Source organism: Carassius carassius, chromosome 17 (assembly GCF_963082965.1).
Source record: "Carassius carassius chromosome 17, fCarCar2.1, whole genome shotgun sequence".
In the NCBI taxonomy this organism is placed as follows: domain Eukaryota; kingdom Metazoa; phylum Chordata; class Actinopteri; order Cypriniformes; family Cyprinidae; genus Carassius; species Carassius carassius.
In genome coordinates, this window is record NC_081771.1 from 27492045 (window position 1) to 27519649 (window position 27605).

A 27605-nucleotide genomic window follows, 5' to 3' on the forward strand; every position below is an offset into this window, starting at 1 on the left:
ATATATCAAGTTTATTCTCCATCAGCAGGAAAATCACAAAAATGATCAACATGCAAGACTCGATTCACACACTCTTGCCACAGACCGTTCATTGAAAATAAAGATTTGCACACAGACAAGCAAGTCAGTCACCAATGATCCAGAAACAGTGAAATCAATTGGTTTCACACTCGCATACGCACTCGCACACACTTACATAAAGACATCAAAGTACTCGATAGAAAAAGTCTCTGTGCATTAGTACAGTTTGTTCCACATTATCTGCATGTGGGTATGAGGATGTTTTAAAACTTGGGCTGGTTTCTGTTTTGTAGTATCTCTTCATCCAAAAATCAGTTCTTCACATTTTATAAGGTCTCCCCAAGACCACGTGCATCTCTTGTGCTTTAAAAATCTCTGTAGCTCGTCGACTGAGGACTTTGTTATTGCAGATAAATGGGATTCTCTTGTCTCTACACCAGTCATACACCAACACAATAGTATTTCTATAATATAAATCAATATATAACACACATAGAGAATAGTCTTGTATCTTTAAGTCCACAGTTGGTCAAAGGGATGAATCGGAGGTTAAAGATCACAATACACGTTCTTCCTGAAGAACACCACATACGGTGCTGAGATTCAAGAAACAACCTCTCACCTCCGAAAATATGACCATCTACCAACATTTCTTTATGGCACAAACTTCCTGAACAATTTAATAGTGTTTTTAACTTTTTATCATACATACAAAGAATACACATACTTGCAAATATTTCAAGCAATAAAATCTTGTAAAGGAATGGTGAAAAAAAAGTATTTTAAGGTTGTAGTCGGTCCCGTTCGTGATCCCAAACGCCACTGAAATCCTTTGGTATATCCTCCTGCTAAACATATCAAACTGAACTGCACTCAAAATGTATCGGTTTAAAAGAAATTTAACTCCTAACTTGAACCCATGCATCTCTCTATATTAGCTGGCACCATAATATGCATAAAATCCCTGTTCTGTCATTCTTGGCAAAAGTTTTTTTCTGTTAGTTGCTGGTCAGTGGACAGCACACGGTTAAGAGGTGATGTAAAAGGAACATGCACATCCAAGATGGCCGTCTTCCACAAGAAAGTGCACCTGTCCTGCTAGTCAGACCCATTCCTCCAGATTAGAGACAGATAGGAGCGAAAGCAAAGCGATCACCATCAACACAAGTCAAGCAAACCAACACTTTTCTGATACATGTTTCTAAGAGACTGAAATTAAGAGATGAATAAATGTTCCTAATGTATTTATCTTACACATCTGAACTGTTTTTTCCTGTTAAAACCGTCGCCACCGCAAGTTCTCAGCCTGTTTGTCTGCAACAAGCTTGTGCATGACGTAGTGTAGCTAAACTCACTTGTGTTTGTGTGTGTGTATGTGCGATCTCAAAAGAATGAGGAAGATGATGGAGAGGAGCAGTGGTGCCACCCGCTGGCTCAGTCAGCGTAATGCATGATGGACTCAACGTAGTTCCCGGGGAAGAGGCCCGTGGTGCCGCTCATCACGCCCTCGAACCAGCCGTCGTCGTTCTTCTTGATGACGTAAATGATCGCCCCCTCCTGGAAGGACAGCTCGTCTTCTTTGTCGCGCGTGTAGTCGTAAATAGCCACCACTGATGGGAAAGTCATGATAAAAAGAAAAAAAACAAAGCCTGGTCATGTATTTATTGTAATTAAGTCTAACAGCACTACAGACTGTGCTCCACTATAAATACTATATATAGCACAATATATCCACATTACATTGGTTATAGGCCAATATTAGGGACTTTTTTCATTTAGTGAAGATGTAATTATATATGCCACTGATAAATTTAGTAAAACTTTTTACACTGTGCTTAGGTTATCGCCATTCTAAACGCTGCTTTAAAAACTAACAGTAAAGGACTGTTCACACAAGGATTTAGAATCAGGGTTGGCGTCACGGTCATGAAATCCTTCTCTGGAGCAGCGTTAGCATTGCTTTTCTTTTTAATATATATACATTTTGGAACATTTTTGTGTGTTCGGTTTTCATTTTAATTTCTTTTCAATTTTTTTTAAGTTTTATTCATTTTGACGCGTCTTTTTTATGTCTATATAGTTTGTATTAATTTTTATTTCAGTTTTAGTTATTTTAGTACATCAAGTTAAACTAAATTAAGAAATGTTGCCTTGACAGCTAGGCTAGCTGAAATACAGACTTTATATTTAAGTTTATTTCAACAAATGTTTTATTGTTTTAATTGTTTTTAGTGTCAGTTTTAGTCAACTATAACAACATGTAATTTTAAAATTTAAAAACACTAAATGTAATAAATCTTTTTCATACTGTACATTATAATGTTGTGATGCCTACATTTACTTTTAATAGTTAAAACATCTTATTTTTGTATTATTGTATTTTTATGTAGTGTGTGTATATATATATATATATATATATATATATATATATATATATATATATATATATATATATATATATACACACACACACATATACACACACACACACACATATACACACAAATTATTAACTTATTCAATACAATATTCAATATTCATTTTTAGCGTTTAGTTTATGTAGTTTTATTATATGATTTCATTTTAAAAATGTCAATATTTTCAGATTTTCAATACCCTAAGAATTGAATTTAAAACCCTATACATTTTTTTAAAGGATGCCCATTTCCACTAAATAAGAAAAAGAGATCATGCACACAAAAGGTCAAAATTATGAGACACTACTACTGAGATGACTTTGTCATAATTTTTTGCTTGATTTTCTTTTTCTTATGTAGCAAAAATGGGCGTAGATTTTCAGTCAAATTTATTAACTTTAAAAAATCTGCTTGATTATACATCGTTTTTGTCATTTGAGCTGAACAAACAACATTTCCGATAACATTGCTATTATTATTCAGTAGTTATGTTTAATCATTGCAGCACTGATATACATTATTGAAATGAATCACGAGCCACAGTGTTGGAGATATGAATCTTTCGTTGAAAACAGCTGCTTTCCTAGACGCCTAAGCAAGTGTTTTCTGTGCACTGGGAGAAACGACCAGTACCTTTCTCCAGGTAATTTCGAGGGGCCCATGGTGGGTCTTCTTCAGCGTAGGGGTCACTGTACTCCACCACCGCTGACTCTTCCTCTTCATCACCCTCCTCGTCCTCATAGTCCTCTGGAGGAGGTGGGGGCGGGGTTACTTCCTCAAACTCCACCTCTTCTGCCGGAGGCGGCGGTGGAGGAGCATCTGAGACTAAACGGATGCACAAACAATCTCAGATATAAGCTATTTCTGGGGGAACTGGGGAACTTCTGTTTGCTGATGTGAGACAAATGACTCATGCTGAATGGGGGAGTTAAGGAGGAAAATGTGGAGTTTTAAATTTAGAGAGGGTAGAATAACCTCTGACCTCATAACAGCAGTCTTCAGCGAAGGCCATGTACACAACTAAGGCCATGTTTTCTCCACCACATCTAATAAATTAGACTCAACTCTTTCAGTCTGAATTAAATGTTATGAGATGAAACAAATGATTAGTCTGACTCTTATGTGCCAGTTCTACAGAATTATTCAAAAAGTTATCAGTAACTGAAACTTAAGTCATTAGTTTGAGTCATGTCTGATTTGAAATGATCCAAGAAGTGGTTCATATACAGAACGCAGGCTGTTAAACAGCAACAGCTAAACAAAACAATGGCTCATTGTTTGAAAAATTATTCAGCGTGTATATGGCCTAGCCAGATGCGACGTGACACCACACCACACAAAAAAGGTATCTTTTCCATATTAATCAGAGTTGCTGTCCTAACCAGCCATGACAGGGGATTCTATTTTTGTAGAAGTTTCTATTTCTGCAACACTGCGGGTGGGAACAAGATCATATAAACTATATGTCCAATGACAATCACAGTTACTGATTATGTGCCTTGTATAATCTTAAAGGGCTTTAATTCGATTTTTAACATAAATGCACGTGGTTTAACCATAATGAAAGCAACAATGGATAATGGAGTACAAATATTGGGAAACGACAACGTTCTAACTGTAACCTCTGTGTGAACAAGTGAATTCCAAGACAAAGTCACTGAGTATGTATCCACCTTTTTCCTCAACATGGAAGTAAGCCTATGGGTGAGACTTCCGTTTCATTAGCCGCTATAGGTAAATAACGAGGAGAATAACAATGTGTAATTAAGTTAAAACTGTTTGCAGTACAAACCAGTGTATTCCTGATTAAGATAACAGATTAAAATAATAGGACACATCAATTGTCAATGTCAAGCAGCAAAACAAACTGTTTTGTACGTCTAAAAATAGCTGGACGCAAATGAGACCAGAAGCTAGACCCATAGAATTTACAAATGGCAGCGCCCATTTTTACGCCAGGAAAAAGGTGGATAGTGAATGGATTTTTATTTTGATAAATTTGATCATGTTCTCTTTTCATTGAGAGTACGAGCCTGCCCACACGCTCTTCTGATTGGCTGTGATTTGTGATTGATTTTGTTGCATCTTGTAACCATGTCGCGTCTGGGGGTGGATAAACAAATTACTTTTGACAGGAATCTTATCTCACTCTGGTTAGGACACACTGTTGGAAACTCCCAGCATACCTTAAGACTGTTTTAGCAGGTTATTGATGGTTCAAATCAGATATGAAATAACATGCAATAAGTCTGTGAAATACAATCAGACATTATTTAATATAGAAACACAAACATGCATGTTTAAATAGCATGCAAAACCTGTTAAACATTAAAAACATCCATTAATCCACCACAGACACATCTGCATGGATGCCTTTTTCTGTCATGAAAAATAAAGGTAATGGGACTTTTTTTTCCAACAATTCATCATTTTTTCTTGTAATTCCACATTTACATCTCACAATTATGATTGTTTCACTATGAATTATGAGTTTACATATCATAATTTGTTTCAACCGTGAAATTAAAAAAAAAATCACAATTTTCTTGCAGTTGTGATTTTAAATATAACCATTTGGAGTGTTTTATACTTCGAATTGCAATAGGAAAAGTTTTTGTAAATTGTGAGAAAAATTCTAAATTTTCATCCCATGGCTGAATCAAGCTGTAAACTCAGAATTCAGGGGAAAAAAGGACCAATTTGTAAGAAACAAAATCAGAATTGTGAGAATTTTTTTTTACATTTGTGAATTAAAATTATATTCCATTCTGCAGCAGAAATGGGCTTCCATACATTCAAGATTAGTTTCCCAAACCAATAACTTACTGGTCTCCTGAACCCGAGCAACAAAGCCCATGAGCGGTAGCTGGGGGGTGATCTGGAGAATAGAGGGGGGTGGAGGGGCCATAGGGACTACCCACCCCAAAAACAGCGGCAATTCAGTTCAGAGAGGAACAAAAGAAAGGGAAATGAGCAAACAAAAATAAATTGAGTGTGGGTGTAACAAAAGGAATGAAAAGAGAGGAAGTTGACAAGAAAACAGAAGGAGATGGTAAGTTAAAAAATAGAGAGAGAGCAATCAGATCAAGCCAGAAAGACTGAACCCACTACTGTTGTCAAAAGTACAGACTGAATTTTTTAAAATTTAAAAAAAAATGCGCTTCTGTGGGAGTACTCAGTGAAAAGCGTGATGCAATGATTATTGTAGCCAATCATAGTCATATCTGTTGAGCACATGAACACAATGGCCAATCAGCAGTGTTTAAGAATCCGCTCGTCAGTTCTCAAATGCTAGCAGGAAATGGTCATTTTTTTTAAAACTCAGTACCGACTGGTATCAAAGTCAGTACTTTTGACAACACTAGATGGATTTAAATGATAAACAAGCTCCTTATCTAGTTGTTCAATTTATTTTCTACCATTATATGGACACTTGAACATGTCTAGTGTGTCTACCTTGGTTTTGGTTGTAGTGTGGCCCTCCATTTAGCTGGTTTTGGATCATGTTTGGATTTGTGTTCTGAGGCATGTTGTTGAGCTGTCCAGTAACTGAAGACGGCCGACGATAGGGCAGGGAACCTCCCACTGAGGGCGTGGTCTGCCGTGTCATTGGTCGGTTCATACTGTAAAAGTGAGGACCATTGCCTGGGAGACCAAGAGAAAATTAATTAATAAAACTTATTCTATTGGTTCTTCCCTGAATCACAGTATGGGATACGCAATAGGAAGACCACAATACATTCAACGATATATGAAATGAACTGAAAAAACAAGCTCTGACCAAACCCTAGTGAGCCAGCTCACTCTTCTGCTACCTTTTCTACCCAGGCAGCATCCTAACTGAAATTAAACCTCAACATAATTAACAGATGTGGATCACACCACACAGACAGCAGGTCTGCAAAATTAGTATTCATGATAAATAGACAAGAGACACACAACTAATGTTTACAGTTTAAAGGGATAGTTCACCAAAAAATTACAATTCAGTCATGAATTACTCACCCTCATGTTGTTCCAAACCTGTATAACCTTTGATCATTTTTGGAACACAAATTAAGATATTTTTGATGAAATCCGATATCTTTCTGACCCTCCATAGACAGCCAAGTAACTGACATGTACAAGACCCAGAAAGGTAGTAAGGACATTGTTAAAACAGTCCATATGAAATCAGTGGTTCAACTGTAATTTTATGAAGCTGTGAGAATACTTTCAATGATGTAGAACGTTGATTTCTCTTAGTTATCGTATGTTTTTTTGGGTTCAAATAAGTACGGTTGGGCAAAAATTGCAAGTCATTCTCTATGTCGAAATCTTCAGACATGTTCACAAATACTTTTATGTAGAGTGTTCGTCTTCCTCCAAGGCTCAGTGCATCCAGGTTCTTCTCGTAGCTTCATAAATTTAAGGTTGAACCACTGATGTCACATGGACTCTTAATGTCCTTACACTACCTTTCTTGGCCTTGAACGTGGTTGCTGTCCTAGAAGGCAACATAAACCCTGACTTAAAAATTATGCTTTTAAATACTATCTAGGTAGGCAGTTCACTAGTTTGGGACAGAGTTATAAAGAAACATGACCCTCAAACCAATCAGTCCATGTAAAAAATATTGGCCCATAAAAATTCCTCAATTAAATTTGTTATGAAACATCTCATCATTAAAAGAAGGACCCCAAAGTAATCCTTAAGAAGCATAATCAGAAAGTAGAAATGGACCAAATGATGTGATGGAGACGAACGCCACAGGGAATGTTAATCCAACCAAGAACGGGAGCACGGATGCACAGCGAGCCAAGACAAACCAAGCCCATGCAGGTGAAGCCTGGGTGAGGTGGAGGAGGGATGAATCCTGGGTAATGTCGAGTCAATCACATGAATGATCACATGCAGGATGTAACTCAAAGATGGACTTAAGAAGGGGGTGAGGGGACTCACCTTGAGCGGGAGTGCTAGTTGCAGCAGCAGGGTTGGTGTTGGTGCAAACAGGGAGGTTGGGGGGCAGCTGTGGGGGTGGTGGTATTTCGGGAGGGCCCTCTGCTGGCACAGCAGGGGTCGGGGCAGGGGCAGGGGGCACTGGCTCTGGGGTGGGAGGTGGTGGAGGTACGGGAGGGGCAGGAATAGTAACGCTCGGAGGGGGTTTGGGAGGGTTCGGAGGGTTGGGAGGGGCAGGTGCTGTACCTGCAGCCCCATGCACCATACAGAGACAGGAAGCCCAAGGCAGAAGAGAACAAGAGTGACAGAACACAGGGAAGAAAGGTCAAAATGAGAAATAGGGCCACAGGGAGGAGGGATAGGTGCAGCGAGTAAAAAGAGAAGAAATAAAGAGGTAGTGAACAGACAGAGAAGTTATCATTGCTAATAGTGGGACAAGAGATAGTTTTCAATAAAGTAAAAACAATACTTCATTCAGAACCTTGGACAGTTCTCAGATTAATTTACTAAAGCTGCGTTCACGCCATGTCGTAGCTACCGTAATTTCCGAGATGACAACACATGACATTTTACTCATAGCTGAACTATGTGTTTCTATGGCAACACGATCAACAGCGAAGCCCTCACATGTTCCAGAACTCGAAATTGCAACTCAGAATGTTCTGAGTGCTAGGACCAGTGACAGCTGTACCACCTGACCGTCGCTGGTTAATTTAGGCACTAACTCACTAGTCCGAGGACATGGAAAACTTTGAGTAAAATGTCTTGTTTTGTCATCTCTGAATTATGGTAATTACAACATGGCATGAAGGCAGCATAATACTTAATTGCAGGAATCTCACCAGGAAAGGTGGTGGGCGGGGCAGGGGTTGGCACAGCGATGGGCACACCCACGCTTCCACTCCCACTGTTCTCTCTGCTGCTACTGCGACTGCTGGGATGACTGCCACCACTGCTGCCACTGCTGCCACACACAAAACACATTGTGCAAGATAAGACCAATCGCATTTGCCGGTTTTACTTCCATAACGATGTATTTCCGAGTGGGACTTCATTTTTGTCCTTAAATGCGGATGTACCAGAATGAAGCCAGACTGAATATTAGGGCTAAAAAACTGTTTGGTTTACATTATTCAATAGACCGTCAACAGAAAAGAACAGTCATTTTAAAAGGAAGAATGTTATTAGATTTTGTTTAAAGAATGAATAATTCACAATAGAGTGTGCATTAACAAGGTGACTAGCTGTAAAATAACCTCACATTTAGTTTTGCACAATTAATTTTGTCCCTAACCAAAAAAACGTTTTTAGCACATTGTCAAAGTTTCATTGACCAGGCCAATTAAGGAATCAATATTTGGCTATCTTCAGATATATTATCAACTGATAACTACAGATTAAATAAATTTAATCAGCCTGGTTAATATTTGGCCATATCTAGATTACCAAGAAATGACTAAAGGTACTAAAGGCAATACTTTTCAGATTATTGTCATTTTTGGATTAACTAGTGCTTGAGTGATGAAATGGCCACAAAAGATAACCTCATACTAAAGCATTTTCAGATCAGATAATAATGGCAGACTGGTTTAAAAGCCTGGTCAATATTCTGACAATATTTGGCAACTGTCAAATTATCGGCTAATACCAAGCATAAGAAGAACTTCCAGATTAAATCATATGACATTCATGCCCACTTAGCCAAACAACAGAAATAATTCCATCTTTTGTGAGTTATAAATCTAACAGCCTTGTCAATACATAATGCACATTTTGTATTTAAATACCGAATCTATTTAAATACAAAATGAATTTTTAAGAGAATTTCATTTCAACAATTTTGCTTGGTTAACTATTAGTCTAACCACTAAATGATCCCACTTGATGATCAGTTTCAGTCCAATTCCTGATTAACTGGAGCAAATTTACACTACATTTAAACATTTTACGGCTAAAAACTGATCTGCTGCTTAATTTTTCTGTGGAATCTGTGATATTTTTTGATAAAGTTCAAGGCCAAGGGTTGAAACTAAATGCAAAAGCTTCTAAGTGCCATCTAAAAAGTTTTTCTAAAATGAGCATTTTTCTCTTGTTCAAAAAAACATGTCCATTGCTATTTAAGTGAAAATACTGAACCTAAACACAGGAGAAAAATGCTCAGTTTAGAAGAAAATATAAGATGGCACAGGGGCTTTTGCATCTGAACTCTTCATGTATTAGAACCAACGAAGAAAGATCTCTTCATACACATTTCACATGGTCATGAATTGAGGAATTGTGGGTGAGAATCTGAGAAGAGGAAGCATTCTTGAGAATGTGATTATGTGCTCTCTGTTTGTCCCCTGAGACTCTCAAAATCAGAGCGCTGAGAATGCAAACAGCAAAGAGATGAAAAGATACAGGTAAGAAAGACTGAAATAGAAAGACGGTGAGTGAAAGAGCAGGAAAGAGCTCTTCTTTAAGTAGGTTATGGCTGTCTGAACCCCCAAAAAAAGATCCATAAAAAGCAAAAGAGAAGAAAAGAGAAAGTTAGTGAGTGACTGTTCCTTTTTAGCCGAGTCACACTACGACAGACACCAAACAAAGACAGATTAAAAACAGAACAACAGCGACAGGAAGGACAGACGGGAAAGGAAAACAGGATGCAGAAAAAGAGGGTGAGAAAGTGTGAGGGACCTATTTTTTCTTTTTCAGAGTTTATTATTTTAAGCCTGTCCAGGGGATAATACTGTATGTGTGGAGTAAGCATGTGTGTGTGTGTGTGTGAGAGTACCTGTAAGTGCGGGTCCTCTGATTAACGGATGCAGTTCTAGCTGGGCTCTGTAGGGGTGGTGCGGTGTTTCGTGTTGGACTCTGCACATAGTCATTAGGGATGACAGGTGGACGCACAGGCTCGAGCGTCCTGTAAGGGGAGTGCCGCCTGCCGAGTGGGGCGGGGTTAACATATTTTAATATTCACTAAGTGGTGGAGTCAAACATCGTTGATGACAGACCCCAATAATTACATAATGGGAGATCTTGAGTCACATCTTGTGTAAAAATCCAATGAGAACATCACAACAGTACCGTAAAGCAAACCCTCATGAGTCATATCTAATTTATAGTTATTTGTAGATCTGGGAAGCAATTACGCTGGGCGGTATAACCAAATTAGATAAAAGTATGGGTAATTTAATGTCTGGATCTATAAATAATATCAATATTTTAACAGTGTATGACAATACTGTTATTTTTACTTTCAATTCAACAAAAAAAGTAGTAGGTTTAAATAATAAATCGTCACCTGACAATGCCTTAAGATTATTTTACAAATTAAAAATACTTAAGTAGACCAAACATTTTTGGACTTTTCAGTTTTTTTTCACACCACAAAAAAACAGTGTTTGTTCATTCTCAAGTGAAAAATGTGTAGCATTTTATCTAAAAAAAAGTGTTACAAAGACAAAAATATTGTTATATTAACATTGCTATTTGTTATTAATAACATTTTCTAAATTAAAATTTTCTATTGTTTAGTTAAAAAAAAAACAAATCATTACTATTATTAAGATTATAGAAAATTGTTTTATACTTTAAATTTGAAAAGCAGAAGTTAATAAAATAGTTTTTTAAAAAATCAGATACTTAAAAACAATCTGTATTGTATTAGTCATATAAAAAGCAATATTGGTTAATCTTTAGCGTCATCTAATTTGATTTTCTCTTTTTTTATTTAGATGGATGCAAACCAAAAGGTACTATTATAAAAAATTTGTTTGATCAAAAGTCAGTTTTTTTGTAAAAAAAAAAAAAAAAAAAAAATTAAGAAATAGTAATACATTTAAAATAAAATTCTACATTTTGGTGAGTAGAGCCACAATTCTCAAAATGTTGTTAAATAACTGATACACATACACCTGTGTAAGCACACAATGGTGAATAATAATGGCATACTGTAGCTCAGTCTTAAATAGTTTAGCAAATAACAATTAAACAACTGTTAACTGTACTTAGTTACGATCTCAGCTTGTTTGGGACACAGCCCACTCTGCATTTTTACATTACTGCATGTTTCTTCACTGCTCTCATGGGTAAATAATGTCACTTTATGTAATATATTTACCACAGTACAGGAACACTCTACCAGCGATGTATTCTTACTGTCTCATAGTATATATTGTCATACCACCCTTGCCTAGTAGGAATCGGTCATATGTCAGATAGATATTTAAAGGAGCCTGTTGTATTGTATTACAGAAGGTTGTCTGAATTGCTTGTAATTGGCTGTTGAGTTGCCATGGTGACAGTGAGGGGTTGGGGCCGTGGACATGGGTATGAGCGGGAAGAACACATTTGAGGTTTAACAATAACAAACATCAGCTGTAAAAACTCAATGACATCAAATAATAACACATCACAAACACAACATGACAGTTTGTTCTCCAGTGACCTACATTGGCAGAAAAAGGCACAAAGACGGAAACACACAGATCAGGAACGCTTAAGTGTTTCAGTTCCTGAACAGAGAACAAGCCAAAACTGTTAACTACAATACACAGTCGTAGATGTATGCGAGAATGGCTGTCAGGAATAGAGATTAGATAAAAGATGCAGAGAAGCGACAGAGAATTTCCTTTTCAACCACCAGATCAACACATGTGCACAATAATATCTCACAATTTAAAGGGGTTATTTCATGCATTTTTAATGCATTATTTCACTCCTGGATGTCCATTCAAAATGCAAGTAAACTTTTTGAACTGAAATATGATGCAAAAGCAATTCAGATCAGGCAGAATTTTTCTGACCTGAAGCCTGAAACGCACGGCTTTTTTGTTTTTGATTCAGTAGATAATATGGACTTCATGCACAAGAAAACATTTTCAGTTATGTGTGATATTTATAGTTATAGTCATGATTCATTTATTGGGTTAGAGAAAGTGGGGGTCTAACGCTATATCATGCACTCCAAGTTATTTAGACAGTTAAAGAGTTGGATCCTCATGCTAAACTTGGCAAAAGTAAAAAAAAAAAAAATGAAATGAAATGAAAGGGCCATATGACGGAGTATTTCTGTGCCAAATGATTAGATTTGTCACACTCCTTTCGGGTTCGCATAAGTTTTTTTTTTTTTTTCAACAACACTGTCAGCAGAGTTACACAGGACTTGCTCTAGAAGAATGTCTCCAAAGTAGTGTGATTTTGCTTACCTTATTTTCCGGACTATAAGTGGCACTTTTTTTTTTCATAGTTTGGCTGGTCCTGCAACTTATAGTCAGGTGCGACTTATTTATCAAATTTAATTTGACATGAACCAAGAGTAATAAACCAAGAGAAAAGAACCAAGAGAAAACATTACCGTCTACAGCCACAAGAGGGCGCTCTATGCTGCTCAGTGCTCCAGTAGTCTACAACTGTGCAGCATAGAGCGCCCTCTCGCGGCTGTAGATGGTAATGTTTTCTCTTGGTTCTTGGTTCTAAAGAAATGCGACTTATTGTCCAGTGCGATATATATATGTTTTTTTCCTCATCATGATGTATTTTTGGACTGATGCGACTTATACTCAGGTGCGACTTATAGTCCGAAAAATACGGTAACCTTGCTCAGTCCAGCATTACATGAACAGTGGATGCAGTTTGTTTTTCCGGGGCAACAACAGGGTTTCGCAAGAATGTTTGTTTGTACCCGTCATTTCGGTGATGAATGTTTTTATAAACAATGCCCCCGTTCGACACTGGATTTGCACATTGTTTGACACTGAAAGATGGAGTGGACTCAGTGATAAAAGATTGAGGTCATGATTCGGAACCAGAGGCAGTAAGTAAAAACGGCATAAAATGTCTGTTTTGTAGGCAATCTGTGCGCAAGTGCTCGTGATTCTTTAACTCCGCCCACAGCACACCTCCAGGAGCTCGGCTGTTTTCATTGAGGATTGTAAAGCTGTATTTTCCTTTTATAAATATAAAGATTTATACAAAGCTGAATAAATAAGCTTTCGATTGATGTATGGTTTGTTAGGATCACACAATATTTGGCCGAGATACAACTATTTGAATATCTGGAAGCTGAGGGTGCTAAATAAATCTAAATACTGAGAAAATCATCTTTAAAGTTGTCCAAATGAAGTTCTTAGCAATGCATATTACTAGTCAAAAAGTTTTGATATATTTACGGTAGGAAATTTACCAAATATCTTCATGGACATTCCTTAATATCCAAATGATATTTGGCATAATAGAAAAATCGACAAGTTTTGAAAGTTCTGAAAGTTACAGAATGTTTTCATAGTACAATGAGCTCTATTAATCTAGGAAAGATCAAGTAAAGTTTTATTCATCATGGTATGACCCTTTTTAAAAACCACCTCTGTTCTTTCTTTAAAAATTGAGACCTCAAAAACATTTCTGTACAGAAAAAACAGTTTGACAAGCATAAGCTTTTTTATTTAATATTAATATACCACAGTGAGTTTAACTCCTGTACAGATAGCAGTCTGAACATTTAAAAGAACATTTAAAATTAAACTACATCTGTACACATCTATGAAGTTTAGGGCTAGGGCTGGGTACCGAACTTCGATGCCTTTTTGGTATCGAACGAAAAACTTCGATACTATGAGTATCGAAAAATTATTTATCTTTCGGTGCCAAATTTTGGTTCCAAAAGCCAAGCGGCCGGTTTTATTTATTTATTTTTTTGCCAAGCGGCTGTGTCTGTGTGAGCTTGTAGCATACGTGCATGTAAGGACCTAAATTCGCCGTGATTGGCTGTCCACCACCACGTGACGTGACGGGGAGGATTTCTGAAGATACTCGCAGTCACACAACACAAGTGTAGTTGTTTTTTCTCAAAACGTTTCCGTTTTACAATGCCAAAGAGGTCTAAAGTGTGGCTACACTTTATAAAAGTGGATGCCAAGTCAGCCAAGTGCAACATATGCGATAAGAGTATTGCAACCAAAGCCAGCAATACCACCAATTTAATGAAGCATTTGTTTGGATGAGTGTTTTGCCCTCCCTCCCAGTTTAGTTTGGTCTACTCCATTGCATATCTTGAAACACGCCCCCTTTCACGTCGTCTTAAAAACAGAGAGACAGACAGATTTATCCGGTACAGCGAATTTCTCTAAGCAGCAGGCCACTGTATACGTTCACTTAAAACATAACCGACTGTGTTTACGAGAATACTTGCAGAGACAATTATTTTTATATAATTGTGTGTGTATGTGTTCATTCAGAATGCGCACAAATTGTTTAAAACGCTTGAATCAGCAATATTTAGAAACAAATGCAAACGATCAGCTACGATCCATTTCACCCCTTCAAGCGAGTGAACAACGCAAATCAAGTTAGGAATTTTACATCAATATTCACGATAGCCCATCGGACTGGAAAGCACAATAGCCCTGGGACGTGGGGCTAACGATTTTGCGAGCCCTGCACCTCAGATCTATCCAGTTTGTGAAACACTGGTTTCGTTAAACAAAATAAATTATTATTTTAAAAGATTGACTCAAAAGAATCATCGGTTCACTAATCGGATCATGAACTTCTATTACCGAGCCAAAGATTATCTATTATTGAACATCTCGAATGAATAAAGACTTCAAGTTCAGCTGTAAAGCACATAAAAAGCTATCGTTTGAGTTTATAAACTTCTATTTCATGCATGATTCGTATGAATCTGCTAACTGAATGCAAAGTGTGAGTTCTAGAAGAATGTTTTTGTCTTGATGAGCATTTATCGCTCACTAGGAGTCGTTAAATGAACAGCTGCTGTTCTTTTTATTTTATTATTTATTTTTTTCAACGGAGGATCAGTTGCCCTATTGGTTAAAATTCCCAAACTGTTTACTTAAATATTAAATTAATAAATGACATCAAAACAGGGGCGTTTGCATTATGATGTGGTGGGCTGCTGTGGGCCAGAAAGTCCAGGGCAACTTTTTGGTCCCAGTCCGGACCCTGAATGGCGCACCCCTATCCAAAAAGCAAAACCAGTTGTATTAATAATGTTATCCTGAGTGTGAAGTGTTACCAGAATTTGTTTTAATTAAGGTGAAAAATAAAAGTGTTGTGTTTAATGTATTTGTGTTGATGTTGAAATGGATTTTAAAACATATGGTATTGAAAAAAGTATCATTAGGAACCGGTATCGAAACTGAGGTATCGAAATTGGCACCGGATCGCAAGATTTTGAACAATACCCAGCCCTATTTAGGGCTCATAAAAACCATATATTACTGGCATTTCCTAACAAATTATTACTTTCATTTTATAAATGGCATCAAGACTAAAGTTAAAAATCAGAGCTTGTGCAAATGTGCACTAACTTACCCCAGGGTTCCTTTGCCCGGGCCGGGAGGGCTGGGTGGTTTCTGGGTTGGGGCGGCTGTGCGTGGAGTTGTACCCGCTTTCATATTCTGGGCGTTGACCTGAAGGGCAAGTGTCAAATATCATTATTCTTAGTCAGAAAAAATGTAAAATAACTAACATTGGAACACATACACAAAACACACATCAACCAAAACCCGACTGAATCCTTACCTTAAACCTTAGTAACCACTACACTCAGAAATGAAAGCAATAAGAAAGGTGAGGAGAGAAAAGATGCAAACCGTTAGTGTGAAGAGTAAAGGGAAACTCATATACATGCAAACACACAGAGGACACTAATGTAGCACAGTCCTATGCGGGTTTAGTATTGGTTGGTCACACAAATTCGCTGACCATCAGAAGCTGCTTGGTTTGAAAGGGACTTCTGTGTGAGCTCTACTTCAAACATCATTACACTATTGACAATGGACCTTTTTTGTCCACGAAATGTTGCAAACGTGATCACACCTTAAGTAATTCTATTTTAATACCAATTAATAATTCCACACTATTCAGTGCTCTTACAAATGTAAGAAGTAAACTACACAAACACACACACAGACTGGCTTCAACCCTACCTTTACACCATGGCCTAAGTCATCCAGCATACTGTAGTCAATGGGTTTGCGGATGTAACGTACAGGCCTCTCAGGATTGGCTGGTGCAATGATCTTATGTGTGCGGGAAGTGTTCTTATTGGTGGTGAGGATGCCAATTTCTCGCCTGGCCACCTTTTCTTTATGGATGTCCACCGTCTGTGGAGGAATGATGAAATGTAATTCGACATAGGCAGAAATGTACACAGAAACACATCAAAATATAGGTTTGAAAGTCCTAAAAGTAGGACATGAACCGTGCAAGCAGTCTGTAGAGAGTTCAACCATAAAATATAAAATATAGTTTCATTAATATAAAAGTAGTGCTATGTGTCAAAGCTTAGTACTTAGGGTTATTGATTTGAGTTAACCTTTTACTTTAAGTATTAACAATATTAATAGTGATGCGTGGCTTAGAAATTTAAGTGAAAGAATAAGCAAAATTGCAATGTACAGTGTATCCACACTACTAGATGTTTGTTACAGCAGTAAAAAGTACCTCTGAGATGTGGTTGATGGACGACTCCATGCGGCGTAGCTGAGACGCCTGTATATCCAGCATCTGAAGCACATTGTTAGCGAGAGTGTTGATCAGATACGCTACACTGGCCAAAGATTGAGTGGTGTAGCTTTTGGTTTCTTCTAGAGCTCTGTGCTTATCTGGAGACTAGACGGAGAGAGATGGAAGAGGAGAGAGAGAGAGAGAGAGAGAGAGAGAGAGAGAGTGAGAGTTAATCTCAGCATAGAAGGATGAATAGAGGTTAACTAGAACATGATATTGACTCGTGGCCTGATTTCTGTTCCCTCATTTACACTCCCCTTTAGGAGTGTACGATACTAATCATGTACTATAATATTATTGTTTTAACAGTGTGCGAGATGACATGATTGAGTATGCCTTGAGTACGCATGCTTTCTGTATGTCACATCACTTAGGGATGTTGCGGTGACTGATTTTTTCCACCGGTTAATCGACGTGTAAAAAAACCCAAGTGTGATCCCAGTAATCCCAGTGTCACCGGGGTTGCATGTCGGGGATTTCGGGTGGCCGAAAATGCGGTCGTGCAGACGTGCACACGTCTCAATTTACTTTCACTTTAATTAGCGGCAATTCAGTAGCATTTGTTTGAATTAATCATGGGTTAATTTATTTTATTCTTAATAAAAATACACAAAACAATAAGACACTCGCTTGTATTACACATCTTTATTGCAAAATGAATAATAACTTAACACACCATGCAAAAACTAAACAAAAGCACTTGAAACACCTTTAAAGTGCATTTATTAACAAAACGAAACACTGCACACATCGTGCAAGTATCAAACAAGAAATTATATAAAAAAATTCACTATTCGTTAAATAAAGTGCCTGCCTCTTTCAGCAAAAAAAAAAAACAAAAAAACGCACAACCATCGAATATGAAACGAACGAACATCAAAAACTTCGTTAAATAAGGTAGCCTACCCGAATAATCACTGGACACTTAAGTGCAAAAAAAAACTAATATAAAAATTAAACTCACGTTAAGCTGTTAAAAAAAGAGGTAGGCCTATTAACTGCATACACCGTACAAAAAAATTATAAATAGGCTAAATGAGAAACAATAAACGAAAAACCTTCATTTTAAATTGCAACAGTTCGCTTTGAAACCAGATCTTCCGCCATCATTTGCCAGTTAGCTCGCCTCACTCTCCTCAAATGATAAATGAAATCGGACACCTGCTGCTTTACTGCGGAGCTCGTTCCGCTTACGCTATATTACGAAGACAGTAGTCACTAACTGAATTAAGTGCTTTATTGCTATAGGCGAAAACTTCAACACGTTGGGGACGGTGCCGGTGGTCAAGTGCTATGACCGGTAGGTGGGTTAAACACCGTGTATCACCGGTAACACCGACTATCGCAACAAGCCTAACGTCACTTCACTTCATTTGGTTAAGTAACCTATTAAAACTAGGGCTGTGTATTGCCAAGAATCTGGCGATACAATATGTATCATGATACAGGGGTTGCAAAACTGTAAGCAAGGCGATATATTGGGATATTTCTTATTTTAGGAATAGTATATATTGTAAGGAAAGCTATCATTAAGAACACACCACCATATGCAAACCTTAGCAATAAATAAATACATAAAAATTGTTTAACCAGAACACATCCTTTAGTTAAATGTATAATACGCATAAAATGTATTTTATAAAAAGACCATAAATATTTTTAAACCCTGCTTTAAAGGTTTACAGTTAAAGTTTCTGTGTGACAACAGCAGAGTACACAACAGCTTGGCAACACCTGGAAGTGGGAATCATGGCGGGCTGCACTATCTCCCCACTGGCCTTCACCCTGGCCATGGAGGCCATCATTCGGGCCTCTAGATGGACAGTTGGTGGACAGCGAATAAGACCTGGGCTGAGGCTGCCACCGGTCAGAGCCTACATGGATGACCTCACAACTCTAACCACGACCAAGGCTTGCACTGTGCAGCTATTAAGAAAGCTCCAGGAAAACATTGAGCGGGCTCGCATGAAGATCAAGCCGAGCAAGTCCAGAAGCATCTCCATCATTAAGGGGAAGCTGTCAAACCACTGCTTCCACATCAGCAAGGAACCCATCCCAACTGTCTCCGAGAAGCCAGTGAAGAGCCTAGGTAGCCAGCGGCCTGGAGAACATTGACTGAACCCTGCTTCTTGGCAAGCTGAAGCTCTGGTGCATGCAGTATGGACTACTTCCACGTCTCCTGTGGCCACTAACCCTCTATGAAGTCCTGCTCTCGAAGGTGGAAAAGCTGGAGAGACTGGTCAGCTCATTTGTAAGGAAGTGGCTTGGCCTTCCCAGGTGCCTCAGCAGTATTGGACTTTACGGCAAAGGGATGCTACACCTGCCCATTTCCAGTCTGGTAGAGGAGTACAAGTGTGCCAAAGTCAGACTGGAGATGATGCTACTAGATTCGAACGATCCATTTGTAGCCCAAGCTGCCCCCATCTAGGCCACCGGGAGGAAGTAGACCCCTTTGGCTGCAACTGAGCAGGTAAAGGCAGCACTCAGACACAAGGACATCGTGGGCCGAGTGCAGGAATGGAAGAGTGATCTTGGACTTGGGGCCAGTACACCAGTGTGGAGCAAGATGGTTGTCCAGGAGGTATGTCGGGAGGAGGAAACAAAGTGTTGCGCCCAAGCAAGGAGTTGCGCCCAAGCTGTGGCAGAGGCAAAGCAAGGGCAGTGGATGGCATGGGAAGGAGTGGAGAAGAGGAAGATCTCCTGGAAAGAGCTGTGGGAGATGGAGGCATTCAGGGCAAGCTTTACCATCAGGGCTGCCTACGATGTCCTACCTTCTCCCGCAAACCTAAGCCAATGGTATGCTGAAGACCCCACGTGCCCTCCATTCCCAAGTCTAGCAACACTGAAGCACATCTTAGTGGGATGCAAGACCAGCCTCACCCAAGGCCGTTACACCTGGCGGCACAGCCAGTTACTAAAGTGTCTTACAGCAGTGTTGGAAAGCCGATGGACAAGCGTGAATGCTTGATAAAAAGAGCTTGATAATATTTTCGGACGTGATAATTTTTTTCTATTTTCATTTAAATAATGTAACATGTCACGATGTGGGGTTAGTCTGGAGCCCAGCCTGTGGACAGCCCATGGTAGAAAACACCCTCTCGGATGGCACAGATGTCCCGGGAATAAAGAGATAACGTCTCACTAGAGTGACCAGCTTTGAGAAGCGCCTTTCATTTGCTTGTGGATTTTTGTGTCGCAAGCGATACAGCATTGTACTTGCACTACTGCTTTATATTAATACCACGTAGCATATTTTGCAAGTAATTCGTTGCCCTTTCTGTCGAAATTGGCCTTCTTTTCGCTAGCTTCATTTGGCTTGCTCAGCTAAATATGTCTGTAGGCATGTGGTTGCGTGTGTCAACACACCAAGTTAATACACACACACACACACCGTTTTCTCCTTTCCAAAGCGCTTGTGCAGTTGCGCTCCTGATGCGTCTGTCGTTGCTAAGCATCCATCAGCTGTGATCTCCGTTACAACAAGGACATTTCAGTAATGAATTTCCACCAACAACAAACCCTTGCTGTAACTCTGCTGTAAGATTTATTTACGAAGAAAAGTAAAATATTTCGGTGCACCCCGTTTTTCAAAAACAACGGGTATTTTCACCTCAAAGGAAGCTGATTGAGTTGGTTCTTGTCACATGACCTGGTGCGCTTGCTGAGATGTTTTTAACTAGATGCGGTGCGGACGGGCCTGGAAAAAACGAGCGCGTCTCTTCCGTTATAAGCGCGCATACCGCATTTGAAATAACGAACTTGAGAGCCCAAAATACGTGATATGTGAACGGCCCCTTAATCAGTCAAAATGTTTACTTTCGGTTAACAGTTAAACAATCAATATGAGCATCCCTTACTGGCATATAAACATAACATACAAAATTAATTCATTTTAAGCCACACAAAGTCAACATGTTGGTATTTCTTGCTCTGAAACTGCCACAAAATAAAATAAAAGTTTATTGATCTTTGAAAAGGTGTACCTGCGTTTTTAATGCCATTACCATTATATTAGATGAAAGTGGTCTTAGAACGACAATATTATCATTTATTTATTTAAGTTCTTGGACAATTTATCGTCCAGCAAAATTTGTTATCGTAACAGGCCTAATCGACCATCCCACGGAGTCTCATTGGAGCCTAGAGTATGCATTAAGGGATGCATACTTGACGACAGTGCCATCGCTCAATGGACCATCCCACGGAGTCTCATCAGGGCCTCAAGTATGCATTAAGGGATATCAACATCAAGTCCTATACAACAGATCTCAAAGTTTACAATTGTGACATACAAAGTCATAATTTTGATCTGAACAAAAGCTTAATTTCAATGAAAAATGAAGTGCTTACATGATTCCTAAAGAAAGCAAAACAATAAAATAAATATTTATGTTGAACCTTTCCACTTGGATTTCACAGGTTTTTCAGTTTGTATTTATGTTCCACGTGGAATTTCTGAAACCGCGACGCGAGCACTGCTCCAACTGCACAAAACACCCCCAAAATCAGTGAAAGCTGCAGCCGCGGGCGTCCCTCCCGCCCTATGGCTGCATCCCGCGTGAGCCTCTTCACACAGGTCCTGTCAGCGCCACAAATCTTTCACCCTCCATTACTAGCAGCGGACTACATTAACACTAACATTAGTGGCGTGCTCTAATGCTGGTATTTCCTGTCACTACGGATTTGTTCAGAGATGAAGACTACCATCTAGCAGTTGAGAAATAAACTCAAAACGAAACAACTGCCATGAATCTTGTATGATTTTTTTTTAATATATATCGATATTCCGTTTTTGAGAATCGATACAGTATTGGCAAACAAAATATCACGATACTCACGTGTATCGATATTTTCTTACACCCCTAATTAAAATGCCCCCAAAATTCTATGGAGACAAAAATGCCCAGCTTCTGTCTTTATTTATATAATATGATATAGTTAAACAATATCACGTGCAAGAGTGCTGTTTTCCCAATATCAGCATCATTGCAAATGTGACTGATTTTATCTAAAAGCTGAATATTGAATAAACAAGTTAAAGGAATAGTTCACCCGAATTGTCAGCATTTACTCTTTTTTTACTCTTAAAATATTTTTTCGGATGTTAATACAAAACCTATACGTTTTTTTCTTATTTTAAACACAAAAGAAGATATTCTGAAGAATGCTGGTAATTAAACAGTTGATGGTATCCATTGACTTCCAAAGTATTTATTTTCTTACTATGTTAGTCAATGGGGACCAACAACAATTCTTTAAAACATATTTTGTCTTCAACATAAGAAAGAAACTTATACAAGTTTAAAAGGACATGAGAGTGAGTAAAAGACAATTTTATTTTAAAAATTTTGTGGGGTGAAACAGTTGTTTAATATTAGGTGATATAGATTATACACACAATATTGGCTTTTAACAATGAAAACAGTTTCAAACTAAGCAACAGAAGACCTGTTGCATGTCTCTGAAGTCAAAACGAATCTGTGTTTTTGAATGAAACTAGTGTCAATCATTCAATAACCAATTTATAAATGCAGTCACTTAATTTTGTTCCTAAATGAATGAATCAGTCATTTGAACAAATCTGTTAAATAAACAACTCAATGACTCACTTAAGACAGTGACTTGCCATCACTTACTTCAGGTTTTAGTTTCATGTTTAAAGAACTAAGCCCATTTCATTAAAAAAAATATATATATATATAAATAAATAAATAAATAAACAATTCAATATTCACTGAAAAAACAGCTAGGGCTGAAACGATTAGTCAACATTATCGACAATGTTGAGAATAAAAAAATTGTCGACAAATATTTTTGTTGTTGAGTAGTCGTTTAATTTAAAGGTACAGGTTGTAGGACCTGCCACTAGAGCGCGCACTACCAAAACAATAACAATCGCGTGGTTTGATGATGCTAAGGAGGAGCATGGAATGATGGGATTTGTTGTGTATGCCCCATAATACTAATCTTGTTGATCGTTATAATACCATACGTTTTCTGTAAAGATACAAATCAAAACAACTAACCTGTAGAGTAAAACACAAGCGAGATCGGCATCTCTTTCTAGTTGAAGTTTGTCGCGAAGCTACTTCCGCATTTGTCCACGACACTGTTGTCATGTGGTTTCTACGTCAGTAAAGGCGGTCACAAAGGGTAACTAACGTCATTGACAGGCGACTGCACTGCCCCGTGTCACTGTTTAGAATGGGAATTTTCTCATGATTTACAAGTAGTTGAAAACATTAGAGATATTGTTAGTAATCAGCTGGACAAAATATATAACACTAGCCTTGTGGTTTTTGGATATTTTACTTCAAATATCTTACAAATTGTACCTTTAATTTTACCTAATTTAGAGCCTGCAATAATGCGGTTTGACCAATGTGGTGCTGTAGCGCAAGACTGTAATTCAGCCCTCCTCGATGCAATTCAAGAGAAGAAGAGATACAACGCTCGGTCAGTGTTGATTAAGAGAAACGCACCCGAGCTGAACCGAATGGCGTTTGGATATGAAAATATATGACGTGCGCTTTCCTCTCAATAACGAAATAAACAACAACAACAACAAAAATATCACAGCAGTGTGAAAGCAGCAGTTAAAAATGCATCTTATTACACCGATGTGGATGTTTGCACGAGCTCGGTAAAGCATTCATGCCACGTCTATAGTATTTTATGTAATACCTTAAATCAAGCGGTATTAAACATTATTATTAAATATTTGATCAAAGTGATAGTTTGGTTTGCAGAGATCAAAGATTAAAATAGGGACTGTTATGATTATCATAACCCAGTAAGGTATTTTAAGAGATTACTCTACCAGTCGAAAGTTTTTGAATGGTAACGTTAAGATTTTTAATGTTTTTTTTTTAAAAGAAGTCTCTTCTGCTCACCAAGCCTGCATTTATTTGATCCAAAATACAGCAAAAGCAGTAATATTGTTCAATATTTCTACGGTTTAAATTAACTGCTTTCTATTTGAATATATTTTAAAATGTAATTTATTCTTGTGATCAAAGCTGAATTTCCTCCAGTCTTCAGTGTCACATAATCCTTCAGAAATCATTTTTAATATGCTGATCTGCTGCTCAAGAAACATTTATTATTATTATTATCAATATTTAAAACAGTTGAGTAAATTTTTTTTCAGGATTCTTTGATAAATATAAAGTTCCAGAGATCAGAATTTATCTGAAGTAAAAAGCTTTTGTAACATTATACGCAATACCATTCAAAAGCTTGGAGTCAATATCATTTTTTATTTTTATTTTTTTATTGGGGTGGGGTATTGTAGAAATTAATATTTCTATTTAGCAAGGATGCTTTAAATTGACAAAGACATTTATAATGTTACAAAAGATTTGTATTTCAGATAAATGCTGATCTTCTGAACTTTCTATTCATCAAAAAAACCTGAAAAAATTATATTCAGCTGTTTTCAACATAATAATAATAATTATAAATAATAATAAATATTTTTTGGAGCAGAAAATCAGTATATTAGAATGATTTTGGAAGTATCATGTGACTGGAGTAATGATGCTAAAAATTCAGCCTTGAAATCACAGGAATACATTACATTTGAACATATATTCAAATAAAAAAACAGTTGTTTTAAATAGTAAAAGATCTTTCAAAATGTTACTGTTTTTGCTGTACTTTGGATCAAATACATGCAGGCTTGATGAGCAGAAGATACTTCTTTAAAAACAATGTTACTGTTCAAAAATGTTTGACTGGTAGTGTTTTTGTGAATAAAATTGTTTATCCAAAAATAAAACATCTAATCACTTACCTTTATTTTGTTTCTTATCCATATTATATACTTACGAAAGGAGATGTTAGGCAGAATGATGTGTCATTCAGTTAATTTGAGTGATTAAATATAGGTAATATAGTAATTAAATGTTAAATAAGGTGGTTTCTCGGTCATCTCATTTTGTGTGTCAAATATATTTATCTGTATAAATGAATTGTATAGTAATTGTAATTACATAATATTATTTCTAAAAATGGCCAAGGCACCAACACAAAAATACATTTAAAAAAAATTTAATTATATATATCTCCCAGAAAATGTTATCTTTCTTTTTGTCAATATCACACAACCATACTCCCTTTCATGATTCATTTCCCATATATGAATGAGCAAAACAGACACTGCAGCAACCAATCAGAGCAAAGCACTGGAACGGGGAAAATGCCTCGAGTCATTGGCTGCCTACAACCATCATTCATTCCCTTCCGGTGTATCCATGGTGATGCTGTCAAATATATGGGAAGGCCCAGTGATGAATGGAACAGTGAGTGAGAATGGTGGGGGAGGAGGGTAATGTGTGAGAGAAACACACCCGATAACATTCAAAACAAATGAAAGCCAAAGAAAATTCATATCAAAACCAACTAAAACAGTAATTCCCCGAAATATCAGCTGGCTGAGTTAACATACTCCTGTGCCTAAGCTGACCATTAATTAATTGCTCTTTTCCATTTAACAACAGTGGATGATGATTTATTCGACCAGAGCCAAGTTTTAAAGAAAAGCATCTTAAATGTATCCCGCTTGGTTTGTATGTTATACTTTCAAGTCTTCAACTGCAATACTACAGCTTTATGTAAGACAAACAACAAATGTGACCAGGCTTATTTCCTCAAAAAACATAATGACACTCACTAACATGTCTGTATGAAATATACATGAACTGAGGAAGAGGGAAATATTGGGTTACATGCTAAACTAAAACCAGACCACATGCGAGCAAGACTTATATCAACCCGAGCTACAAGCTGCCATGGAAAGAAATCCAAGCTCGGTCATATGAAGCTATTTATGGTATTTCTGAATCTGCTGTGAAAAAGTGAGAAAAATACTATGATCGTTCACAACCAGCAAACTTTATTTACAGATAACACACAAAACACAGACCCCGGAGTCAAATCATAAAGCAAACCCTGTTTAACATCTTTACAACTGTGAGCTCTCATTCTTAAAACTCTAACCCGATGGGTTTTTTTTGCACATTAACAGGCCGGCCAACGCTAGTCAAGTATGCAATATTTATCAGGAACACATCACGACTCAAGTAAAAAGTACTGGAATCAGCAACCACAGAGAACAAACTCCTATCCAGTGACATCCAGTCACTGATCTGCCGGGGTCCACGTGACATGCTCTGTATTTTTGGAGCAATAAATGTCAAGTTTTGATTTCTGATGCTCTATTTCTGAGGGATGACAAACACTAAACAGAAGTGCAGATCCTTACACACCCACTTCTGTGGATCCCCCAGGAATGCTGAAAATAACATTAATTTAGTCATTCATTTTTCTAGTTCAGGAAGCACTTCACAGATTCCAGAGTGAATCATCAAACTCATGTTAGCTGGGGAAAAACTGATTTTTTTTATTTTTATTTTGTGGTATTTGTGTAATAGAGCAAGCACTGCTTTACCATAGACTAACATAGCCTAACTAACAAACAAACGTAATTTGCAGACAACTACCATATTTGTCATAAAAATAAGAAGATACAACAGTTAATCATTTAAATCACAGTAAAATCTCGCGATTTCGAAAACGCAAATGATTAACGTTAAACGCGATAGTAACGTTAACTTGCCTATAAAACAGAAATACTAAAACAGAAAACCATCCCTTATAACTGTTACACGTATTCCCTCTAGACCATAAACTAATACGAACAACACCCTAATAATATCAAACCAGTAGAAACACTAACCTTAATAGATAACTACACTAAAAAGCAAATGTATCAAATAAAAACAGTCCCCCTAAGCCCCCAGCATTTACGTTAGCAGCAGAGCTAGCTTATTGGCGCTGCTTGGATTAAAAGATCTTTAAAAACACTATAACTCATTAATACACCACTTTGAATCATATCACTCTGTTTTAATTAAACATACAAAACTAATACATTCTGACTAAATAAAAAAATAAACAGTAATTTGATGTGATAATATTGAGGTTTACATTGGTTTCGCTTCGGCTAGCGCGTTAGCCTAACGTTACTAGCTCAGCATTTGAGGCTCCATTTATGTACAAAACCACTGGAAATAGGCAATAAAATTACTATAAATTATGTTAAGTGTTGAATTAGTGCAATATAAACTAGTATGAATTACATGCAATAATAATATGCCGTGAATTCAGTCCGCTCGACTGCACTGTCACTCGACAACACAAGCAGTCGGATCATTCATCTCTCGTGTCATTTCTCATCTTGTATCTGGCAGTGTCTCGGAAATATTTGGGTTTTGTAATGTCACCTGTATGTAGTTGCTCTCGCAGTACTCGGCGACTCTCTCTAGGTTGGCGTAGCTGTCCAGCAGAGCTCCTCGACCAGCAGGAATCTCCTCTTCCAGCAGCATCTGCAGCTCCGCCATCTTCACATCTTACTGATGCATGCAGGAGGAAAACACCACCATCACACTCCCCTCTCCCTCACTGATGCACGCAGGAGGAAAACACCACCACATTACCCCCCCCCCCCTCTCTCTCTCTTTCACATTCACAATTCTATTTCCTCCTCCCCTATATGTTTCTATTTGTTACTCTTTCTGTATCTCTATAATGCTCTATTCAACAGAAGAGTTTCATTATTTGGCCAAGATGGAAGGATAGATAGATAGATAGATAGATAGATAGATAGATAGATAGATAGATAGATAGATAGATAGATAGATAGATAGATAGATA

General features: G+C 37.6%; 1 protein-coding gene across 12 annotated transcripts; it reads right to left on the reverse strand.

The window, feature by feature from the left end:
* Positions 1–933: 933 nt before the first annotated feature.
* On the reverse strand, positions 934–27399 carry LOC132161475 (abl interactor 2-like). Of its 12 annotated transcripts, XM_059571554.1 has the most exons (12): positions 27176–27397; positions 16827–16994; positions 16310–16486; positions 15903–15920; positions 15693–15790; positions 10150–10296; positions 8219–8340; positions 7380–7622; positions 5895–6083; positions 5265–5351; positions 3072–3263; positions 934–1631 (listed from the first exon to the last, which is right to left on the reverse strand). In XM_059571554.1, exons 1-12 carry the CDS (start codon positions 27290–27292, stop codon positions 1456–1458), a joined length of 1734 nt encoding a protein of 577 aa, XP_059427537.1. In that variant the 5' UTR covers positions 27293–27397; the 3' UTR covers positions 934–1455. The 12 variants fall into 12 exon arrangements, with proteins under 12 accessions (XP_059427537.1, XP_059427540.1, XP_059427539.1 ...); XM_059571557.1 differs by lacking the exon at positions 10150–10296 and having other exon boundaries at positions 27176–27398; XM_059571556.1 differs by lacking the exon at positions 5265–5351.
* Between the last annotated feature and the right edge of the window lie 206 nt (positions 27400–27605).

Bases quoted from the DNA above. Each gene is read 5' to 3' on its own strand.
- LOC132161475 (XM_059571554.1), bottom strand. From the start codon at position 27,292: ATGGCGGAGCTGCAGATGCTGCTGGAAGAGGAGATTCCTGCTGGTCGA. The intron at 5,352-5,894 runs GTAGACACACTA...TGGGGTGGGTAG, and splicing joins ACACTACAACCAAAACCAAG to TCCCTATGGCCCCTCCACCC. The intron at 3,264-5,264 runs GTAAGTTATTGG...GCATCCGTTTAG, and splicing joins TGCTCGGGTTCAGGAGACCA to TCTCAGATGCTCCTCCACCG.